The sequence below is a fragment of the Cervus canadensis genome, chromosome 33 (genome assembly GCF_019320065.1).
Source record: "Cervus canadensis isolate Bull #8, Minnesota chromosome 33, ASM1932006v1, whole genome shotgun sequence".
NCBI lineage: Eukaryota > Metazoa > Chordata > Mammalia > Artiodactyla > Cervidae > Cervus > Cervus canadensis.
The window spans coordinates 37785166-37807102 of record NC_057418.1 but is presented as its reverse complement, the minus strand read 5'-3'; the positions used below and the strand labels follow the sequence as shown (position 1 = coordinate 37807102).

General features: G+C 46.4%; 1 protein-coding gene across 2 annotated transcripts in view; it reads left to right on the top strand.

The window, feature by feature from the left end:
• The window catches only part of WDR27 (WD repeat domain 27), a 140806-nt gene that overhangs the window by 67057 nt on the left and 51812 nt on the right, over positions 1 to 21937 (top strand). For both annotated transcript variants that reach the window (XM_043457174.1, XM_043457173.1), the window contains exon 24: positions 4739 to 4837. In XM_043457174.1, coding sequence (XP_043313109.1) covers positions 4739 to 4837 — 99 coding nt within the window. The remainder of the gene's footprint in view (positions 1 to 4738; positions 4838 to 21937) is intronic.

The following is a 21937-nucleotide window of genomic DNA, read 5'->3' as shown; positions in this document are numbered from 1 at the left end:
GCACCCAGATATACACACACATGCACACCAGGCATACACATATATGCACATATGTGCATCCAGATGTACATAAACATGCATACACATGCACACAAATGCATCCAGATGTACACATACCTGCACCCAGATGTACACACACACACACATATGCACACATGTGCACCCAGACACACACACACATGCACACACATGCACCCAGATGTACACACAGGTGCACCCCATACACATGTACTCAGCTGTACACACACATGCACATGAACACAGATGTGCATACAGACATACATGCACATGAGCACACAGAATATACAGACATTCACACACACACCCAGATGCATTCATGCACCCAGACACACACACACATGCACCCAGATGTACACACAGGTGCAGCCATACATGTGTACTCAGCTGTACACACACATGCACATGAACACAGATGTGCATACAGACATACATGCACATGAGCACACAGAATATACAGACATTCACACACACACCCAGATGCATTCATGCACCCAGACACACACACACATGCACACAGATGTACACATGTGCACACATACATATGTGAAGTCAGATGTACACACATGTGGACCCAGATGTACATGTGCACACACATGTGCATGCATATGCATGTACACCAGACATACACGCACACGAACCCAGATGTACACACACATGCACACAGTGCACCCAGATGTACACACACATGCACACATGTGCACCCATGTGTATGTATGTGCACACAGATGTACACACATGCACACAAATGTTCACCCACATGCACCCAGGCACACACACACATGCACACATGTAAACACTGAGGCACACAGATGTACACACATGTATACACATACACACATATACACACATGCACACACAGAGGGATACATGTGCACACACATGCACACACACAGCAAATGCACAGATGTGCACACAGATATAAACACATATTCACACAATGCACACATGTGCACACAACCTACAGTTAGGGTGACATGATACATCAAAGCTGACACACGATATGGAACATGCAGAAGGAGGTGAAGGCTCCAGAAGACTTGCGCAGTTTATTGGCGAGGAGCTCAGATGCTGGAGTGAGGCAGCTATGGTGTCCAACCTGGTTTCAGCTCCTGCAGCTGCAAGATCTGGGAAGAGCACCCACCTCGAACTCCAGTTTCCTTACCTGTAGAATTGGGACAATAATTGTATTTTTTCATAAGACTCTAGAGAGGATCTGATAGACAGAGAGCCTGATGAACTATGGGTGGAGGTTTGTGACATTGTACAGGAGACAGGGATCAAGACTATCCCCATGGAAAAGAAATGCAAAAAGGCAAAATCGTTGTCTGAGGAGGCCTTACAAATAGCTGTGAAAAGAAGAGAAGCAAAAAACAAAGGAGAAAAGGAAAGATATTCCCATTTGAATGCAGAGTTCCAACGAATAGCAAGGAGAGATAAGAAAGCCTTCCTCAGCGATCAATGCAAAGAAATACAGGAAAATAATAGAATGGGAAAGACTAGAGATCTCTTCAAGAAAATTAGAGATACCAAGGGAACATTTCATGCAAAGATGGGTTCAATAAAGGACAGAAATGGTATGGACCTAACAGAAGCAGAAGATATTAAGAAGAGGTGGCAAGAATACACAGAAGAACTGTACAAAAAAGATCTTCATGACCCATATAATCACAATGATGTGATCAGTCACATAGAGCCAGATATCCTGGAATGTGAAATCAGGTGGGCCTTAGAAAGCATCACTACAAACAAAGCTAGTGGATGTGATGGAATTCCAGTTGAGCTATTTCAAATCCTGAAAGATGATGCTGTGAAAGTGCTGCACTCAATATGCCACCATATTTGGAAAACTCAGCAGTGGCCACAGGCCTGGGAAAGGTCAGTTTTCATTCCAATCCCAAAGAAAGGCAATGCCAAAGAATGCTCAAACTACTGCACAATTGCACTCATCTCACACGCTAGTAAAGTAATGCTCAAAATTCTTCCAAGCCAGGCTTCAGCCAATACATGAACCATGAACTTCCAGATGTTCAAGGAAAAGGAAACAGTACATCAAGGCTGTTATTATTGTCACCCTGTCTTATTTAACTTATATGCAGAGTAATCATGAGAAAAAGCTGGAATCAAGATAGCTGAAGAAATAATCAATACCTTAGATATGCAGATGACATCACCCTTTATGCAGAAAAGTGAAGAGGCAATCTAAAGAGCCTCTTTGATGAAAGTGAAAGGGAGAGTGAAAAAGTGGGCTTAAAGCTCAAACATTCCAGAAAACTAAGAGTCATTGGCATCTGTCCCATCATTCATGGGAATAAGATGGGAAACAGTGGAAACGTGTCAGAGTTTATTTTTTGGGCTCCAAAATCACTGCAGATGGTGATTGCAGCCATGAAATTAAAAGATGCTTACCCCTTGGAAGGAAAGTTATGACCAACCTAGATAGCATATTAAAAAGTAGAGACATTACTTTGTCAACAAAGGTCCATCTAGTCAAGGCTATGGTTTTTGCAGTGGTCATGTATGGATGTGAGAGTTGGACTGTGAAGAAAGCTGAGTGCTGAAGAATTGATGTGTTTGAACTGTGGTGCTGGAGAAGACTCTTGAGAGTCCCTTGGACTGCAAGGAGATCCAACCAGTCCATCCTAAAGGAGATCAGTCCTGGGTGTTCATTGGAAGGACTGATGCTGAATCTGAAACTCCAATACTTTGGTCACCTCATGTGAAGAGTTGACTCACTGGAAAAGACCCTGATGCTGGGAGGGATTGGGGGCAGGAGGAGAAGGGGACAACAGAGGATGAGATGATTGGATGGCATCACCGACTCGATGGACATGAGTTTGAGTAAACTCTGGGAGTTGGTGATGGACAGGGAGGCCTGGCGTGCTGCGATTCGTGGGGTCGCAAAGAGTCAGACACGACTGAGCAACTGAACTGAACTGAGAGAGGATTGCATGAGGAAATTGATATCCAAGTTAGGTTCATTGAGTGTTTGCCTTCATCATTAATCTCGGTATCTTATAGTTGGAAATAATAGATGCGGCAGAGGCGTGGTCATTGTCGTTTCCCTTATCCACTCAATCTGAATAGCAGACAAGAGGAGAGCCCTGATTCTGAGAAGCCTGCGGAATTAATGAGAGCACCCCTCACCGTGTGGGCAAGAAACAGCAAGGATGGTTTTGAAGCATGTGTGGGGCGAGAGGGACTCTGGAGGCCCGAGCCCTTTAGGAAGGGTGTTGTCAGAAAAACCGGTCAGAAATCTCAGTGTGGACACCTGATGGCTCTGCTAGTGGCTTGCTCCCTTCATGACTGGTTTCCCCAGTAGCGTGTGAAGTGTTAGCCGTCTCACATTCTCACACCCTGGCCAGCTGCGGTTGGTGTGACAGCTGTGAAGTGTTTTGCAGATGGACGTACACTGTACACGTGTCATGGTTACTCTAGCCCTGTGGTCCTCAGAGTGGGGTCTCCCCTGGGAGCTGTGAGAAACGCATCTTCTCAAGTTGTCTTTGGGTCTCACCCCAGGAGCTACATGAGAAGTCTCAGAGTTAAGTAAACATATTCATTTCAAATAAATGCATCTTTGGGCCAGGAGGAAAAGGCAGACATTTTACTTCTCCACTTTAGTTCAGAATATATAAATCATCTATGTGTATACTTTATCATAACACCACTGTTTCAGTTCAGTTCAGTCGTTCATTCATGTCTGACTCTTTGCAACCCCATAGACTGCAGCATGCCAGGCTTCCTTGTCCCATCACCAATTCCCAGAGCTTGCTCAAACTCATGTCCATCGAGTCGGTGATGCCATCCAACTATCTCATCCTCTGTCATCCCCTTCTCCTCCTGCTTTCAATCTTTCCCAGCATCAGGGTCTTTTCCAATGAGTCACTTCTTCACATCAGGTGGCCAAAGTATTGAAGTTTCAGCTTCAGCATCAGTCCTTCCACTGTTTAGCCAATGACACGATCACTTGGAAAGTCTAAATGTGAAGGACTCATTGATACATTAAAGTTGATTTTTTTTGGAGAAATGGAATCAAATTTGAGGTCTTTCTCCTGCATATGGCACTTGTCTTAATTATCAGTGGAGTTTAGATAACGCTTGTTGGCACATTTTGTTACTTAATAATTAGAATTGTTCTCCCACCCCTGGGAACCAGAGTTTATCCGTAAGATGAAGCATTCATTAGTGACTCCACACATATATCTTTTAATATAGTAATACAATTAGAGAGGAATATGTGTTTTTATTTTTCATTTCATCAACTGCTTGGAGAAAATTCTAAATGTTTGAATCGCTCCAACTCCAAGCTGATTAGTAGGAAGCAAAGTATAGACATTTCTCTCTCAAGTTTATGTAAAAGGGCAATAAAACAGATTTTCCCACTCAATTTAGGACTTCCAGAGAAGGGTGAAATAGAAAACCCTTTACTGAAAATTAATCCTCACACATGAGCATATATTTAAATCTGTTCACAGGGTTTTGTGGAGGCTCAAGGCAGAAAATAGAAAGTATGATGTAAATTCATGAAGAAGACAAACTGTCTCAGAGGGAAAAGGAAAGGCATGTTTCACGACGTTGCTTCTGTGGCTCAGGCGGTGTGTCGTCAGCTGCCCCGATGCAGCTCTGATGCTTGGTCAGCTGGGGCACTTGCTTCCGCTTTGACGATTCCTTGCAGATTATGCGAGTCTTCAACACAGCTTCTGTGCATTCTGTCTTCCAGGCGTACGTGTACGAGACCAGCTCCAGCACTTTCTCCCGCAGACTCGCAGGGCACAGCAGCGCGGTCACCGCTGTGGCCTTCAGCCCGGCTGCCGCTCAGGTAGGCTTCCTCTGTTTCAGACAAGTCCCGTGTCACAGCTGTTGTATCTGTCAGGCTGTGTTTGGGTAGAATTTTATCATATTTAAGTTTACATGCTAGTTTTCATTGAGCGCAGGGAGATGAACTTTGAAAAGCTACCTTTACTGGGGAGGAAGAGGAATGGAGGGTTTTTCATTTTACAATGAAAGTATTTGTCATTCTGTGCCAATGGACATTTGCTTCAACAGAAATGTAGAAAAATAAGGAGATCTTCGTGGACAGGAAGATGGAAGGAGGAAAGCAAGTACAGTGAAGTAAGGAATGGATTTCGAAATTCCCCAGAAAAGAATTTGGAGGGAGAAGGAGAGCCACAAAATTTAAAGAATCTTAATTAGGAGAAAGGATTAAGATAAAGTAACATCTGTTGCAAATCAACCCAGAAAAGTGAATGATCTTGTTATTCAAATACAGAGGGAGATCAGAATCCCCAAATACTCAATTTTCATTAGTATTTAATACAGCTTACATCTTTTACTCCAGATCCCCCTCTGTTTGTGTCTCTGGTTGTCTAGTCAACACTGGCTGCCCCGTGGTGGCTCTGGTGCTGGTCAGGCCCAAGACCATGCTGGACTTGAGGGGGCAGCTGGCAGGCTCCGCAGACCTTCTGGCCGTGTTCCCGCAGTCCAGACCTCATCTAAGGGCGCATTCATGAGGACTGGCAAAGTGGGCACTAGCCTCCACATCTCCTGGTCGGGAAGGAGACAAGGACTCCCGGGGTGGTGCCAGCTTTGTTCCAGGGACGCTGCATAGCTTTGGGGGAAGCCAGGAGGCAGATCCCATGGTAGTTTTTTTTTCTTTGTAAATTAATTTTAATTGAGAGAGATGTTATCCCCTTTCAAAAATTAAAGTTTTGAGTCCCTTGGAATAAGTTGCTGGATATGGTCCCAGAGTAGACTTTTTATTATTGATGTTGCTCAGGTGTCAAAGTAACACTTGTGAGTCTTTTGGAAGAAGCTTATACTTGTACTGATAAAATGATTCCAACAGTGCATGTGGCTCAGAGAAAAGGGCTCTGACAGTGATGAGGGGTCCTAGTGGCTGCCGGGGAGCGGGACCTCCACAGGGCGGCCGAGACCTGAGGGTCTGTGAGGACGCTGCTCCCTACGGTCCTGCCAGGATGTGCAGCTGAGCTGGGTGGCCAGGTCCAGTGTGGCCTGGAGGGCGGGTGGTCAGCTTTGGGTCTAGAGAAGGTGGTGTGTTTGTCTTAAGATACTTCACTGTTGAGGTGGAGATTAACTTCACAGTTAATCTATCCCGGCTGCGATGGTAGCCAAGCAAGACTGTAATTTCTAGCAAAATGATGCAGGGTATTCAAACCGGAGGTCAAAAGAAGACAGGAGAGTGAGCATGCAGGCTGCGGGGAGCGGGTCCGCGGCCCCGCAGGGAGGAAGGCGAGGAAACGTGCGAGTGAGCCGCAGAGGAGAGCCGCAGCACGTGAAGACAGAGGTGGGGGACGTTTGTTGGAACGCTCAGCGGTCACAAATACAACTGACCTCATGTCTTCAAAGGAATCTTACGTTGATATAACAGCGTCCATTTTACCTGATGTCAGTTATAAAATAATTAATGAAATACAGCATAGATGAAAGGTGACATAAAAGCCCTTTCTTACTGACAGTGGATATTTAGGGTATTAAGTAGGCATTTATTTTCCATTTTCCATTTCTGTGCCATGTGGGGTTTTTTATGGAAAATTCTGCTTTGGTCTTTCCACCTTTACAGGGTTTCATTTAACTACGTCGCTAACATTACCCAAGAAATAGAGTAGGAATACGAGAGACCTCAGACTGTTTATGCAAACAGATGGGACACAGGTGGAGGCCAGCTCCAGGTGTGGCTTAGACCCGGCGGAGGAAAAACCAGGAGCAGTGACGGGATGTGTGTGCGGGGCCGTGACCTCTGTCCTCCCTGCCTCGGGCCAGCTGGCGTCTGGGGAAAGGGGTAGTAAAGGGATGGAAATCTGGAAAATTCTTATTTTTCTTTAAGATAGTGATACTTTGATAATGGACATTTGAATTGTTCTTGATGTTATCGTGTTGATGTACATCTCTGTGTACACAGCGTTTTCTGTAACTAGGTTTATCAGGAGCAGTAGTGCTGAGTAAAATAGTGAAACTTTGAAAGGATTCTGATAAATACAGACAAACATTTTTCAAAGTGCTGCTTGCTTCCCCACCAGCATCAGTTGTTAACACTTTGATTATCTTGTTAAATTCATTATCAAGAAACAGTGTCCCGTTATTTTGATTTGAATTTCTTTGAATGTTAGGGAGACTACCCATTTTTTCATATGCTATCACGTATTCAGGTTTTTTCTTCTCATTTGTAAATTACTTGTTTTTCTCCTTCATATCTTTATCTTTTTGCTTACTGATTGTTGCAGCTTTTAATTTAAAATTGACTGTGATGATGTGTGTGCTGGCTCTCCCGGAATGCGGCTCCAACTCACTGTAGATCAGAAAGTGTTTCTTCAGTGATTATAGTTAAATATAGAGACAAGTACATATGCCTGCACTCTTAATAGACTTTCATAAGTTTAGGAATAATCAGAAAATAAGTGGTATTTAAGGTGTTTGTATGTAGAGTACATCATGAGAAACGCTGGGCTAGGTGAAGCACAACCTGGAATCAAGATTGCCGGGAGAAATATCAATAATCTCAGATATGCAGATGACACCACCCTTATGGCAGAAAGTGAAGAAGAACTAAAGAGCCTCTTGATGACAGTGAAAGAAGAGAGTGAAAAAATTGGCTTAAAGCTCAACATTCAGAAAACTAAGATCATGCAATCCGGTCCCATCACTTCATGGGAAATAGATGGGGAAACAGTGGAAACAGTGTCAGAGTTTATTTTTTGGGGCTCCAAAATCACTGCAGATGGTGACTGCAGCCAGAAAATTAAAAGAGGCTTGCTCCTTGGAAGAAAAGCTATGACCAACCTAGACAGCATATTAAAAAGCAGAGACATTACTTTGCCAACTCTGCAGTGATTTTGGAGCCCCCCAAAATAAAATTTGTCACTGTTTCCACTGTTTCCCCATCTATTTGCCATGAAGTGATGGGACCGGATGCCATGATCTTAGTTTTCTGAATGTTGAGTTTTAAGTCAACTTTTCCACTCTCCTCTTTCACTTTCATCAAGAGCCTCTTTAGTTCTTCTTCACTTTCTGCCATAAGGGTGGTGTCATCTGCATATCTGAGATTATTGATATTTCTCCCGGCAATCTTGATTCCAGCTTGTGCTTTATCCAGCCCAGCATTTTGTCCATGAGGTTGTAAAGAGTCAGACACGACTGAGCAACTGAACTGAACTGACAGTCATCATATTGATACAGTTTAGTTTATTAGATTTTTGAGAATTAAGAACTTGGGAGCATTTTGGTTTTTTATTTTTGTCATTTAAAGAAATGTAATATATTACATTTGAAAAGAATCAATAATTTTAAGAGAATTTAAATTATATTAAATCATTGACTAAGGGATTTCAATCTGTTCATCATGAGTGGAATCAACACAAATCGAAGGCCACCCTGCATGTGATGGTCAAAATCTACTCGAGTTCTACATGTGATAAATAAGATATTGAAAGACTTAAGGAAACTAGGTCTTACAATTTAAACATTAATAGGTTGGATGAAAATTTACAAATGAAAATGAGCTGCAGGTCATTTTCTTCTGCATGAGATCGCCATGGTGCATCGAGACCCCCGTTGCCGTGGTGTCCAGCACCAAGCGCCCTGTTTGCATGGCTGGTCCTTGCACATCAGTGTCTCCTCTGAGGGACTGCGCTGGTGGAAGAGGCCGCAGCATGACAGAGCCTCTGCTCCCCTGCAAGTGCTGGGAAGAGGCTTTCCTGCATGAGCATCCATGGCCCTGGGCAGGGGCATCCTGCCTGCCTCCAGCCTGGATTTACACCCAAGTCAAGGGGCCACGGGCTTCCCTGGTAGCTCAGCTGGTAAAGAATCCACCTGCAATTCAGGAGACCCCCGTTCGATTCCTGGGTCGGAAAGATCCCCTGGAGGAGGGCATGGCAATCCACTCTAGTGTTCTTGCCTGGAGAATTTCATGGACAGAGGAGCCTGGTGGGCTGCAGTCCATGGGGTCACAAAGAGTGGGACACGACTGAGTGCCTGAGCACAGCGTGGGGCCATGTCCCACACAGACATGTTTGCATATTTGGGACCTGACATGAAACCACTGTGTTTACTCTCAGCTTCACTTTTTGATAAGGCTCGAAATCCTAAATGAAACAGCAAAGCATAAATATTGAACAGCACAGTTCATTCCCCGTCAGCTACTGCAGATCATCAGGAATCACAAGGAATCCTAAAATCACCCCGCCCTGTTTCTCCTCAGGAACGTGCACTATTGAGAAGTCCAGTCCTCTCTGTCTCTTAGCCATCTTGATCTTGTTTTCCTGGAAAAAAGAAAGCAGTCTTTTCCGGTCCTCTGTTCTCTCTTCGGCGCCCTGAGGATGGGTTTTCCGTGGCCTCAGGCCCACCAATTTCAGCGGGCTGGGTGCATTTGTGCTTTCTGTCTGTGCACGGCCGCCTTGTTCTCTGCGTACTGCTTCCCCTCCCTGCAATTTGTATGTTGACGTCTCCTGGATCAGCCGCACCCATTGCTTGTCTTGTCTTTGTCAAGCTACCCGTTTACTGATGAAGTTGCAGCCTCACACTGACGTGGGAAGCGAGGTCCTGGTCGGGAGACGGCCCTGAAGATCCAGTGGGCGCCCCGTGTCCTGCGTTTCCAAGCTGGGGGGCCTGTGCAGCTCGGGGGGCTGCCCGGGATTTCGTCCTGCCCCGTACAGTTGCATTGTTTCGGAGGGTGGTGTGTGTTTATGCCAACATTTGTTTCTCAATCTATGTCCTTTAGTCTTGTGGTTACAGGAAAATATCTTCCAGATTTTTGCAGTCGAATGTCTGTGGCTGATGCTTTTTTGTGATGTTATAATTTTCATTTTTGGTTGGAGAGTGTTGGGGGGGCCCCATTTGGGGTTCTGAGCTGATTCCATTTTATTCCATTTTTATTTCTGTGCCGACTTCCAGAAGTCACCGTAGAAATAAAACTATATATTTAGGAAGAGCTTAGGACAGCTCCTGTGATAATTAATTTTATGTCCTCATGGCTGGGGAGGGAGGCCGGACGCCTGGCGAAGCACTGTTTCTGTGCCTGTCTGGGAGGGTCTCCAAGGAGCAGGGCTTCTCTGGTGCTGGTGAACTGTGGAAGGACTGCCCTCCCACAGTGGGGGCCTCACCCCACTGCCGAGGGCCTGGAACCGCGCACGGTGGAAGGAAGGGTGAATTCCTCCCTTCGCTTAAGCAGGGCGTCCGTGTCCTCCTGCCTCAGACATCAGCCCCCTGGCCCTCAGGCTGGACTGAGCGGCCCCTCCAGCCATCCTGGATCTCTCAGCCTCCATCTCCACGTGGGCCACCTCCTGGAATAAATCTCATTATAACGTGTCCTCATCTGTCCTGCTGGTTCTGTTTCTCTGTAGAACCTAGCACATCTCCTTATTCCTAATTGTTACTCTGAAGCTCACATGCTGTTGGTACTGGGATAGAAACCTGCCCTGTCCTCCCACAGAGACAGTCTTGTCAGGGTGCACTGGGCCGTAGTTCCTGCACCTGGACTTCTTGTCTTGTAGGGACATGCATTTGAATGGTTCCTCAGGTCCCTGTCCCAAAACATGCACAACTGTCCACTTGCAGCCAGACTCACATCCCCGGTCCCTTCACATTGATGCTGGGAGCCCCTAGCAGTGCTGATGTTTCCAGATGCCCCTGGGCTGCAGAGCTGCCCAATCCGAGCCCACCAGTGTGAAGCCCTGTCCCAGCCTCTCCCAGTTCCCCCGGTTCCTGCTCTGTCCGGGGGCTGGGAAGGAGTCCAGCAATTGCCTCATGTCCATGCCGACTGCCTCCCCTCTGGGCCACTGTGGGCCTTTTTTAAAGATTTGCAGTAAGACCAAGTATATTCAATATTATTTTGTCATTGGAGCTCCCAGTATTGAATGTCCACACTGTTAGCACACAGACTGTGGCTGAGATGTTTCTCCTAAACTCTCCAAACGGAAATCTGATGACCTTTTTTTTAAAGAAAGCATTTCTTCCAGTTTCATTTTGCTTCTTATATGCCACTCTCTAAAGAGGGAAGAGGCAGGAGGAAGGTGTTAGGACAAGGACCAGCTGGCAAATCTTGTAACAGTGATATTTATCAACTGCTTTTTAAAAAATTATTGAAGTATAGTTGATTTGGGGCTTCCCTGGGGCTTCAGCTGGTAAAGAATCTGCCTGCAATGCAGGAGACCCTGGTTTGATTCCTGGGTCAAGAAGATCCCCTGGAGAAAGGGATAGGCTACCTGCTCCAGTATTCTTGGGTTTCCCTTGTGGCTCAGATGGTAAAGAATCCTCCTGCAATGTGGAGGACCTGGGGTCAATCCCTGGGTTAGGAAGATCCCATGGAGGAGGGCATGGCAACCCACTCCAGTATTCTTGCCTGGAGAATCCCCATGGACAGAGATACCTGGCGGGCTACAGTCCATGGGGTCACAAACAGTCAGACACGACTGAGCGACTGAATTGAACTGAGACTGCAGCACGCCAGGCCTCCCTGTCCTTCACTATCTCCTGGAGTCTGCTCAAACTCATGTCCATTGAGTCGGTGATGCCATCCAACCATCTCATCCTCTGTCGTCCTCTTCTCTTCCCACCTTCAATCTTTCCCAGCATCAGGGTCTTCCCCAATAAGTCAGTTCTTCTCATCAGGTGGCCAAAATATTGGAACTTCAGCTTCAGAATCAGTCCTTCCAATGAATATTCAGGGTTGATTTCCTTTAGGATTGACTGGTTTCATTTCCTTGCAGTCCAAGGGGCTCTCAAGAGTCTTCTCCAACACCACAGTTCAAAAACATCAATTATTTGGTGCTCAGTCTTCTTTATGGTTCAACTCTCACATCTGTACATGCCTACTGGGAAAACCATAGCTTTGACCGTATGGACCTGTGCCTGCAAAGTAATGTCTGTGCTTTTTAATATGCTGTCTAGGTTGGTCATCGCTTTTCTTCCAAGGTGCAAGCGTCTTTTAATTTCATGGCTGCAGTCACTGTCTGCAATGATTTTGGAGCCCTAGAAAATAAAATCTGTCACTGTTTCCACTTTTCCCCCATCTGTATGTCATGAAATGATAGGACAGGATGCCATGATCTTAGTTAATCTTAGTTTTTAGAATGTTGAGTTTCAAGCCAGCTTTTTAACTCTCCTCTTTCACCCTCATCAATAAGCTGTTTATTTCCTGCTCGCTTCAGTTATACAGATATGTATTTTCATTCTTTTTCAGACTCTTCTCTCATGTGGGTGAGCGCAGAGTATTGAGCAGAGTTCCTGTGCCGTACGGCAGGTCCTCGTTGGTTATCCGTTTTACATCAGGTCGTGTGTGCGTCTGTTCATCCCAAGCTCCTGATTTACCTTCCTCCCCCGCAACTGCTTGTTAAGCGCCAGGCTCTGAGCTGGACACTTGGTTGGCTCCAGGAGGGGATCTAAAGTCCCAGGAGAGTGAGCGGTGAGAGTGTTGTGTTTCTGTTTTTTCTCTGTGAGGACCTTGGGTGCAGACGTCGCGTGCCTTGTGTGATAATCGCGCTACAGTACAGCCATTTGACGTAAACTCGGCGAGGCTGGGGCTTGCAGTCGAGGCCTCCTCAGGGCGTGCTCACTCTCTGGGCCGTGTGTACCTGTCTCGTCGCCTGAGTGGGGAGGGGGCCCCCAGGCGGAGCTCCGCCCCCAGGACGTGACGCGTGCGTGACACGTGCGTGGTGCGCGCGTGAGGTTCCCCTCCTGGAGGTTCAAAAGTCACAGCGGCCTCGGTGAAAAGTTATCAGCCTTCCCGGTCAAAATAGTCCTGTTTTTCTTCGAATGCAGCGGCATGTTTTGGGGGCAAGAACACCGTGAAGGTCTTGTCTGGGTCCAGGCGGACAGACACCAGCTCTCCTTGGCTTTGTGGGGTGCGGGGGCTGCCGGCCTGCGGGTGACTTGACCCCTGTCCTCCTCTGGGGCCCTCACGCTGGAGAATTATCGTTAAGGGCCTCACCACTGACTCTTGGAATTAACCCGAGGATTTCCAGAAATCAAGAACAGGGCTTTGGTAAGTGGTGCTATTGTGTGTTCACCACAAATGCTTCTTTCTTTGTTACATAACTGACCAAAGGCTTCTTTCTGATACATAATCGTTCACAGACAAAACCTGAGCCATTGGAGACACTTAATAATGAAAAGTAAGAATTGGACTTATAAAGTCAGTTAATGAGAAACTGGTGCCTGGTGTATAAAACCCCTTTCTTAGGACTCAGCTTTTTAGCAGCGGGCAGATCCCAGGCGGAAAGAGGGTCTCTGGGTGCCCCCAGCCCCGCTGGCATCCCCGTGGTGGGCAGGTCCACATCCGAAGCAGCAGGGGTAAGGGAGGAAGGCAGCCCCCACGTGCATCCCGGGCGCTTGACGTCTGGGGAGGGGTGTTCTTGGTGGGTGGGACTTCATGATCTTCTTAAAATATCAGCCAAGTCATACATCAGGGCAGGCAACATTCTGTCTTACCTGGAATAGAGAGTCAATTTCCCGGGGTGTTTCTAGTTTTGAATATTTTGGAGAACTAATATTAATATTCAGTCTTCTGACTTGATTTAGGATAAAACTTCATCTTGTTTTAAAATTTTACCAAAGAAGGTTAGGCTCTGCATTTAGCAATTGGCCTGAAAGTCCAAGCAAAGACACATAAAATAGAACTAACGTCACGTCCTGCGTTTCACCATCAGTTAGCTGCCAGTGGGCAAGGTACCTCAGTCCAAATGTAGCCATTCAAGTAACGTGAGGGTCCCTCTCCCAGACCTCAGTCTTCTGAAACCTCAGAGGGTACAGTGAACCTGGCTGACACGTTGGCTGTAATTTTTCTAAGTGTAGTGACTCTCCAGGATCGTGCCTTCCGGCAAAGCAGCATCCCGGAGAATGGGTCTCTGTTTTTTTTTTTTTTTTGAGTGTGGATTTCAACAGACTGCTGTGCTTCCTATGTGTGACTTTAGTCAGGAAGTACCCAGACCTGCCAGGTTCGAGGTGGGAGTGGGGACTCTGCTGTGACTCGAGAGGCTCTGAGCTCGTCCATGGGCGTGGACAGCGGCGGACGGTGTGTGTCCTCCAGCCTGTCGGGCGCCTGGGTGTCCACGGCCTTGGCTCTGAGCAGTGGCCTTGTGCTGCTGACTTAAGTGACACCAGGTGTATCTGTTCATTTACTGGAACTATTTCAAGAGCTCACCGGATGTCAGCAGTGCCCAAGCCCGGCTAGCACACAGGTCGAAGCCAGGTGTCAACAGGCTGGGAGGCAGGGGCCAGAGAACTTTCCGGAAGCTGGGAGGGTCTGGTCAAGGCCTTGCACCAGCCGGGTGGGTTCCAGCCGAGCCCTCCTGCTGCAGTCAGACAGAAGCAGGCATGCAGCTGCCTGGACTGCGTCTGACAGTGTTTCCCTTGCCGTGGGCGGCGTGGCCCGAGCCGGCAGGGGGCTGCCACCTGCCGTGTGGGTGTCGGGCACCTGGGGGGGGGGGCGTCACCCCCAAAGGGTGATGCAGTGAGGCCGGAAGGGCCTCCTGGGGTCAAAAGAACAGTCCTCACAAGGGACGCTGCCCTCAGGTCGGGAAGGTTAACTCATGTCGTGTAGATGCACTTTGGGTGCCCGCCTGGCTCTTCTGAGAAGCCCCAGAAATGCTGACCCTTCCTTTTAAAGCTCCCTGCAGCCCTCCTGCCATCAGGATCAGAAAGTCAAGGCAGCCTGTGAACTTGGGAAATAAGTTTTATTATTTTCACAGTTTGCATTTTAACTTTTAAAATAAGCAAGAGAATTCTATTTTGATTAACCCTAGTCTTTAAAAATTATGTTGGCAGAGAAAAGACTTTTGCTGCCATGTCAGTTTGAACCGTTACTCCTGTGTCTTTGTCTCTTGTGAGAAAACGGAGCCTCACAGACTCTTGCTCTTGATTACAACATGTAGACAAAAATGAAGGTCAGTACTGAACAGGAAGCACCCTGTGGTTGGAGACGGATTGAGGTCAGCAGGGGTTGTCGAGGCCAGTTTAGTCTGACCAGGGCCACTGAGCCCGAGAGGCCGGGGTCGCTTTTCATCAGAAATGCTGGCTCCTGTCAGACCTGGACCACCGCAACTGCTCGCTCAGGGTTTCACTGTCACTTTTCAACTTCTTCCTTTTTTGAAAATGGGCTCCTTTTCCTCCTTGAGTGAGTGATTCTCCACACTGGATGTTCACTCATTGCAGGAGCAATGAGCCGATTCAGTCAAAGTCTAGTCCGTGTTGTGGGAGTCCTGGGGGTGCTGGGGGCCAGGAGGTGTGAGACTCTCAGGGCGGAGCCTGCCTTCTCAGGCAGGTTTCTCAGGGGCCGCTGTAGGTCCATCTTTCTCAGTCCACAGGCAGCCTCTGAGTGCAGCGTTCCTTTCCTCATCTTGAGCCTCCGTGTCTGGGCTTCTGCAAATGCCCGGCTCTTCTCCTTTAGGCCCACGTTCCGCTTCCAGCTCTACGTTACACCTCCAGGCTGGGTGCTCCTCGTTACAGGGCCTGCCTGGTGGGTCCTCCCTTGTTTGACTGTCTGACCGCACCCACTGGCAGCCTGTGTCCTGGGTCTCCACCCCGACCTCGTCTACTTGCTGTTGAACATAACCCAACCAGTTATCGCATCACTTGTGATTTTCCCTCCACCCGTCCCCTCTGCCCCCCTCTCACTTGTAGCAGGTTTTACAGGCACTTCTTACCCACCTTCCCCTCACCTGGTCTTCCATTCTGCAGCAGATCCCACCCCACCCCTGACCCTAACTCCCCCACCCCCGACCCTCAACCCCCTTTAGTCACAGCCTTCCTCCCCCTGGACTGTGAGAGCCCTGTGCCAAGACATAACAGGAGCGCAACTCCGGGTTTCCCCGATGGTCCTGCCATATGCCTGCTGCCCCGAGAGTCAGAGCTCTTCATGTTCAGAAGGGCCCCAGTGTCGGAGCTCAGGGCCATAAGTCCCCTCCTTGCACTGCTTCTTAGTAGCATCCTCCTGATTTTTTCAGTTACTTATTTTAATTGGAGGATAAACAGACATTTCTCCAAAGAAGACATACAGATGGCTAATAAACACATGTAAAGATGCTCAACATCACAATGAGTTACCATCCCACATTGGTCAGAATGGCAATCATCAAAAAGTCTACAAACAATAAATGCTGGAGAGGGTATGGAGAAAACGAACTCCCCCTGATTTTGATGTCACCTTTTCATGTTCATTTAGTCCAGAAGACCTCCAAATTTCCCTTTTGGTTTCTTTGCTGGTTCTTCACTGGGTTATCTAAAAGTGTGTTCTGCTTGCAAACCCTTGGGAACTTTTCCCCAAAATCTTTATTGATTTCTGATTTAATGCCACTTGGTTACAACACATTTTTTGCATGATTTGAATTTAATGAACTTTGTTTCATGTTCTGTGTTCACTTGAAAAGAATGTGTAGTCTGGAGCCTTCTATAAGTATGAACTAAGACAAATGGGCAAAAGCATTCTTCAGATCGTCTTTATCCATAATAATTATCTACATGTTCTATCAATACTGAAAGTGGCATTGAAAAGTCTGACTATGATCCTGAGTAAGGGACTCTTCTCTGAGGACCTTCCACTAAGAGACTCTCTTTCCTTATAATTCTGTCAGCTTTTGCTTTATGTGTTTTGAAGTGCCTGTATTACGTTTAGGATTGTTATGTTGTTTTGGTGGTTAGATCCCTTTACTTTTATGAAATGGTGTCTTTTTATTTCCTTTGAAATGTACTTGATATTAATATGGCCACTCCAGCTTTTTGATTGGCCTTATAATAGTATATCTTCATTTTTTTCTTCAACCTGCTTGGTCTTTATATTGAAAGTATGTTTCTTATAAGTGGTACTCAGCTTTGTCCTACTCTTATCCAATCTGATGTTCTCTGTTGTTTAATTGGTATATTTAGGCCATTCACATTTAGTGTGATGATCGATATGACCCCGTTTAAGACCCCTCACTTTGTTTGTCTGTCTCCCGCTTGTCCGTGTGCTGTATTTCTTTTTCTGTCTTCTTTTGGCTCAGTTGGATTTTTTTTGTACTGCTGTTTTGTGACTTTTTCTGGATTCTAGCTATCGCATGCTATTTTAGCAATCTGAAGTTGCTTGAAGTTTTGAAGTGTATAATTTATGGCAGCACGTCTTCAGGTTATATTATCCCACTTAATCTATGAAAACTGAAAGTGTTAGTCACTCAGTCATGTCCAACTCTTTGTGACTGCATGACTGTAGCTCACCAGGCTCCTCTGTCCATGGGGTTCTCCAGGCAAGAATATTGGAGTGGGTTAACACTCCCTTTTCCAGGGGATCTTCCTGACCTGGGAATCGAACCTGAGTCTCATGCATTGCAGGTGAATTCTTTACCGTCTGAGACACCAGGGAAGCCTTTTATCTGTAGTAAAAACCTTGTAGATATATGTAAGTGCATCTCTGTTTCTCCTCTCCAGGTCTTTAATCTCTGATAATGATGTGTTTTACTTTTCAATATGCTATAAATTCACATTATATTATTATAAGTTTTGTTCAAACATTATCTTTAAGCAGATTTAAACCATAGCAGTGAAATCTTATATATTTGCCATGCAGTTCACTAAACCTCTTGAGACTTGATTTTCTTATCTCTAAAATTGGGTTGTTGAATTATATAATCTCTGTGATTCTAGAGCAGCTAAAAGGGTTGTTACAGTGTTGAATTCTGTGTGCAGGTGCACATGTGTGTATGGTGTTTTTAAATATTATCTTTATTTTTTTAATTATTTTTTTCCATGTGGCATGTGGGATCTTGTTCCCTGACCAGGAATTGAACCCATGCCTCCTGCAGTGGAATTGTGGAGTCTTAGCCACTGGACCACCAGGGAATTCCCTGTGTGTTTTTCCTTTTGTATCTATGTAGATATATATTCTTTACCTTCTTTACTTTATATCCCCATATAATTATATACATTACATAGTGAACTGATCTTAACGATTACTGTCTGTACCGGATAGGTCCCTGAGGAATGTAGGGGTCCGTTGACCAAGGTCTGACACCTAACGTGTGGCAGAGCCGGTACTGAGCCTGTCTTTGTCTGGATTCAAACCCAAGAGGCACCAACTCTCACTTTTGGTTTTGCCTTTGATGCCTCTTGAGTTTTCTGTCAAGTAGCTGCCAGCCTCCGTGTGTGCTGTGTTAAGTGAGTCCCATTTAGAGTTTCTCTTCCTGGCCACATACCCAAGCCTAATTTCTTATTTGTAGCCAAAGACAAAATGGTTTGAGTTCAATTTAGAAATTTTCTTATGTTCATTAGATATTAATATGTACTATGTAATATCACTATTCTAAGTGATATTTATTAATAATATTTATTTATTTGATTATCATATCCTGGATAAGTGGATACTTAATTATCCTCATACTACAGATGGGGAAACTGAGGCATGAAGAAGTTAGCGTACTTGAACAAACCCATGTGGTTGGCGAGTAGTTATGCTAAGGTTTGTTTTCCATCCAGCTGACTTCAGGTCCCACCTTCTGGAGCACTGTGCCCACACTGCACACCCAAGGAGCCGTGTAAGAACAGGAGAGGGGTCCTAAGTGCCCTGTGAGTGTGGGAAGGCTCCCAGGAGAAACGGGGTCTGAAACGCACAGGACGAGACGGGAGACCACCTCTTGCTCACAGAGACCTGTGGGCCAGCAGCGTGTTCTCCATTGTAGATTCGCTGACCAGAGATGAATTCTGCATCAAGATTGCGAAAGAGCTGCTTGGCCTGTTTCCATGTTGTGAGAGGCACTACACATCCCGTGAACGTGGCATTAATGCTGTTTGCTCTCAGACGTCCAGTGCTTTCAAACGTGTGTTTTCACATGCAGTGCTCTGGTTCTGAAGAGTGTTTTATTCCCAGATACTTCCTGACTTTCTCATCATGCCCACATCATAAAAGTTAATTTCACTTCTAAAAAATCTACAGTATCTCCCTTTTGGAAAATGTTCTGCAGATCTTAGCAAAGTCAACAGCCAAACCATAAATTTAAATGTAGTGCAGACTTGAGGAGTAGGAAGCCTGCTACTGTCACGTAATTTATTTTAATATTCAAGCAATTTCCTATGATGGCCAGAAAAAGGACCACAAATTGATCTTTCACTGTAGCATAAGCATAACCTGTCCAGATGATTATTTACGAAGATGAAACAAATAAGGTGTTGACCTCAAGGTTTCTGACAGAATTTCTTCAACAGAAGAGGAAGGAAACTGAACTTCTGAAACTGGTAGGAGCCATTGTTTGTGCTGGAAACCACCCGGGTGGGTGAGGCTATAACGGCCACATGGAGAGGGTGCCGTGTTCCCCAGCACGAGACAGGGTTTCCAGTTTGAACCGTTCATAGCAGAGTTTATTCCAGGGCTCAAGTTGCCAACGTCAGTCAACTGAAGTCTGTTTTGCTATAGATTTATGGCTCTTGTGCTCTGGAGAGGTGTGGAATCTATTTTAGCTCAGCAGCAGGAACTCGAGTTGGAGAGTCATGCACAGTACACTAGGTGTACTTTCATCAAAGTCTCCTGGCGTGTTGCTAAGAAAGTGGGGATGTCTGTGCCCTGTCCCACGCGTGCTGTTTGCATAGGTCCATCAAGAGACTGGACATTTGAATCTCCCACTGGAGCATCAGGATGGGTGTCAGAGCCCGCTCTGGGAGCGTCTATGTTAAGTGACCTAGACGGCGGTACACAGGCTGACTCCACATGCACTGTCCTCCTGGGGGCCTGCCAGCACTTGGCTGGCCAAACTCGAGGTTTCAACCCCTGCCTTCTACCCACTTTTCTAGGAAGGCCCACATCCATCACTCAGTAGCAAGGGCCCACTGGAACCTGAACCCGGGGCTGATGCTGCGCCTCAGTGGTCTAGATGCTCCATCTACAACCTGGCCAGAGACAGCACAGGCGTCATTACCTGTGTGAAATCAGTACCGCCCCAGGCCACGGTGGACAGACCTGATTAAAAAAAGCAGAGAGAAAGTTCTAACCACAGGTATGCTCCCAGATAACTGGTTAGCAGACCTAAAACAGAGTTCTTCAGTGAGGAAGGCGTTTGATGTCCAGAAGCCATTGCTAATTTGTAGGAAATGGCAAGTCCAGAAAAATGTTGGATTTACACCAATTTCTGATGAAACGCAGGTCACACTTGCTAGTTTGAACCCAGAAAGCACTAAATCATGTGGGGAAATATGATGACATAATTTACTCAGTACTCACAGTTTTAAGAAATCATGAAATACTATAAAGTTAGAAGGGTTTTTATATTAAGGTTTCTGGGAGCACTGAAAAGACATCTGTACATTTTACACCATAGTCTCCTGTTGGTGGTTCTATGAACTTTTGCTGTTAGTGTTTTTGCTGCAAGCATTTTGCATACCTAATTGACTATAAGGCAATTTTGCCATAAAAGATTAAATAACCAAAAATTAAAAGTTACATTTAAAAGCACATAATGTGAAATGAATAACAAAAAATAAAAGTTTTTATTGTGAAATACAAAATATTTGAATAATTTAAAATGCATGTAGAGTTATGGCAATCATGTATAAATGACGGATTTTATTTTGTGGGTTGCCTTCCAAGTCTTTCCTTTGTAGTATTTTATACTTTTTTTTACTTGTTGATTCATTCATCTTCTCATTCAGCATTGCACTTTTTCTTCTTTTGCTAATATTCTCTCTTTGCTAGGAGGGATATCGGTTTCCTAGGCCCGGGACGTGGTCTGTACCCGAGCGCTGCCGTGCGCTGTTGGCTCACTCTCGCTGTCACACGTCCCCGTGACAGCTCTGCCCCTTCGGGTCCCCGGCGGGCTCGCAGAGCGGCGTGCATCCCCGTGACAGCCCTGCTCCCTCGGGTCCCCGGCGGGCTCGCAGAGCGGCGTGCATCCCCGTGACAGCCCTGCCCCTTCGGGTCCCCGGCGGGCTCGCAGAGCTGCGTGCATCCCCGTGACAGCTCTGCCCCTTCGGGTCCCCGGCAGGCTTGCAGAGCGAGGTGTTGTCATTTTCTGGTAGAGGATGCACTGTGGCTCTGCACTCTCACTCCTGGTAATCTTGCTCCCCCGTCTTCTCTCCGGCTGACGTGTGTGGTGATCGTCCAGTCTCAGGGCTGCCCCGCCTGTTTGTCACGGTGCAGACCGTTATGAGGGCTTTGGCTTGTGTCGTGTGGAAACAAGGCAGTGTGTCGATGGAGAAGCGAAACAGAGAGTCAGACAGACGGCCACCAGCGCTTTAATCTCTCCTGCATGTTGGGTTTGTGGCCAGTTAGTCACGCACTGAAAATGCTGTGGCAAAGGTGCTTGTGGCAAAAGTTCTGGGCATGTCTGATAACATGTCTGAAATGTCTGACTGCATGTGGCTCCATTATAAAACTGAAGGCTCAATATTATTCTGGAAAATGCTCACTATAACGCTGTAATTGACCTTAGGTGACCTCACGGTCACCATTTTGCTTAACTGCTGCATAATTTTCCCTGTAGGATTTTGGTGAAAAAGCATAAATGAAACTGTAAATGTAAGTCCTTGGCACAACTTCCAGGATGTTGTCCCACAAGGTCTCAGCCGGCCCGCTTACCGGCTCTGTCACCCGCACCGTTCACGGGGGTCCCGTGCCGGCCCCGCATCACTGCTGCCCTCAGTGTGATCCTGTCAGACCCCTGCTCAGCTTGGGGCCTCGACGCTGTCTTCTCTGACCTTCCCCTAAAATAAAGTCAGCTTCAGATCTTGCCCTTTTAATAACAGCTTCAGATCCTGATGTAAAGAGCACACTGGAGAAGGAAATGGCAACCCACTCCAGTATCCTTGCTGGGGAACCCCATGGACAGAGGAGCCCGGTGGGCTACTGTCCGTGGGGTCAAAGAGTCGGACATGATGAGCGGCTGAACACAGCACAACAGTGAACGGCTCATGGAGTGTTACATTCCTAAATTCTCAGAGTTGGACATGATGAGCG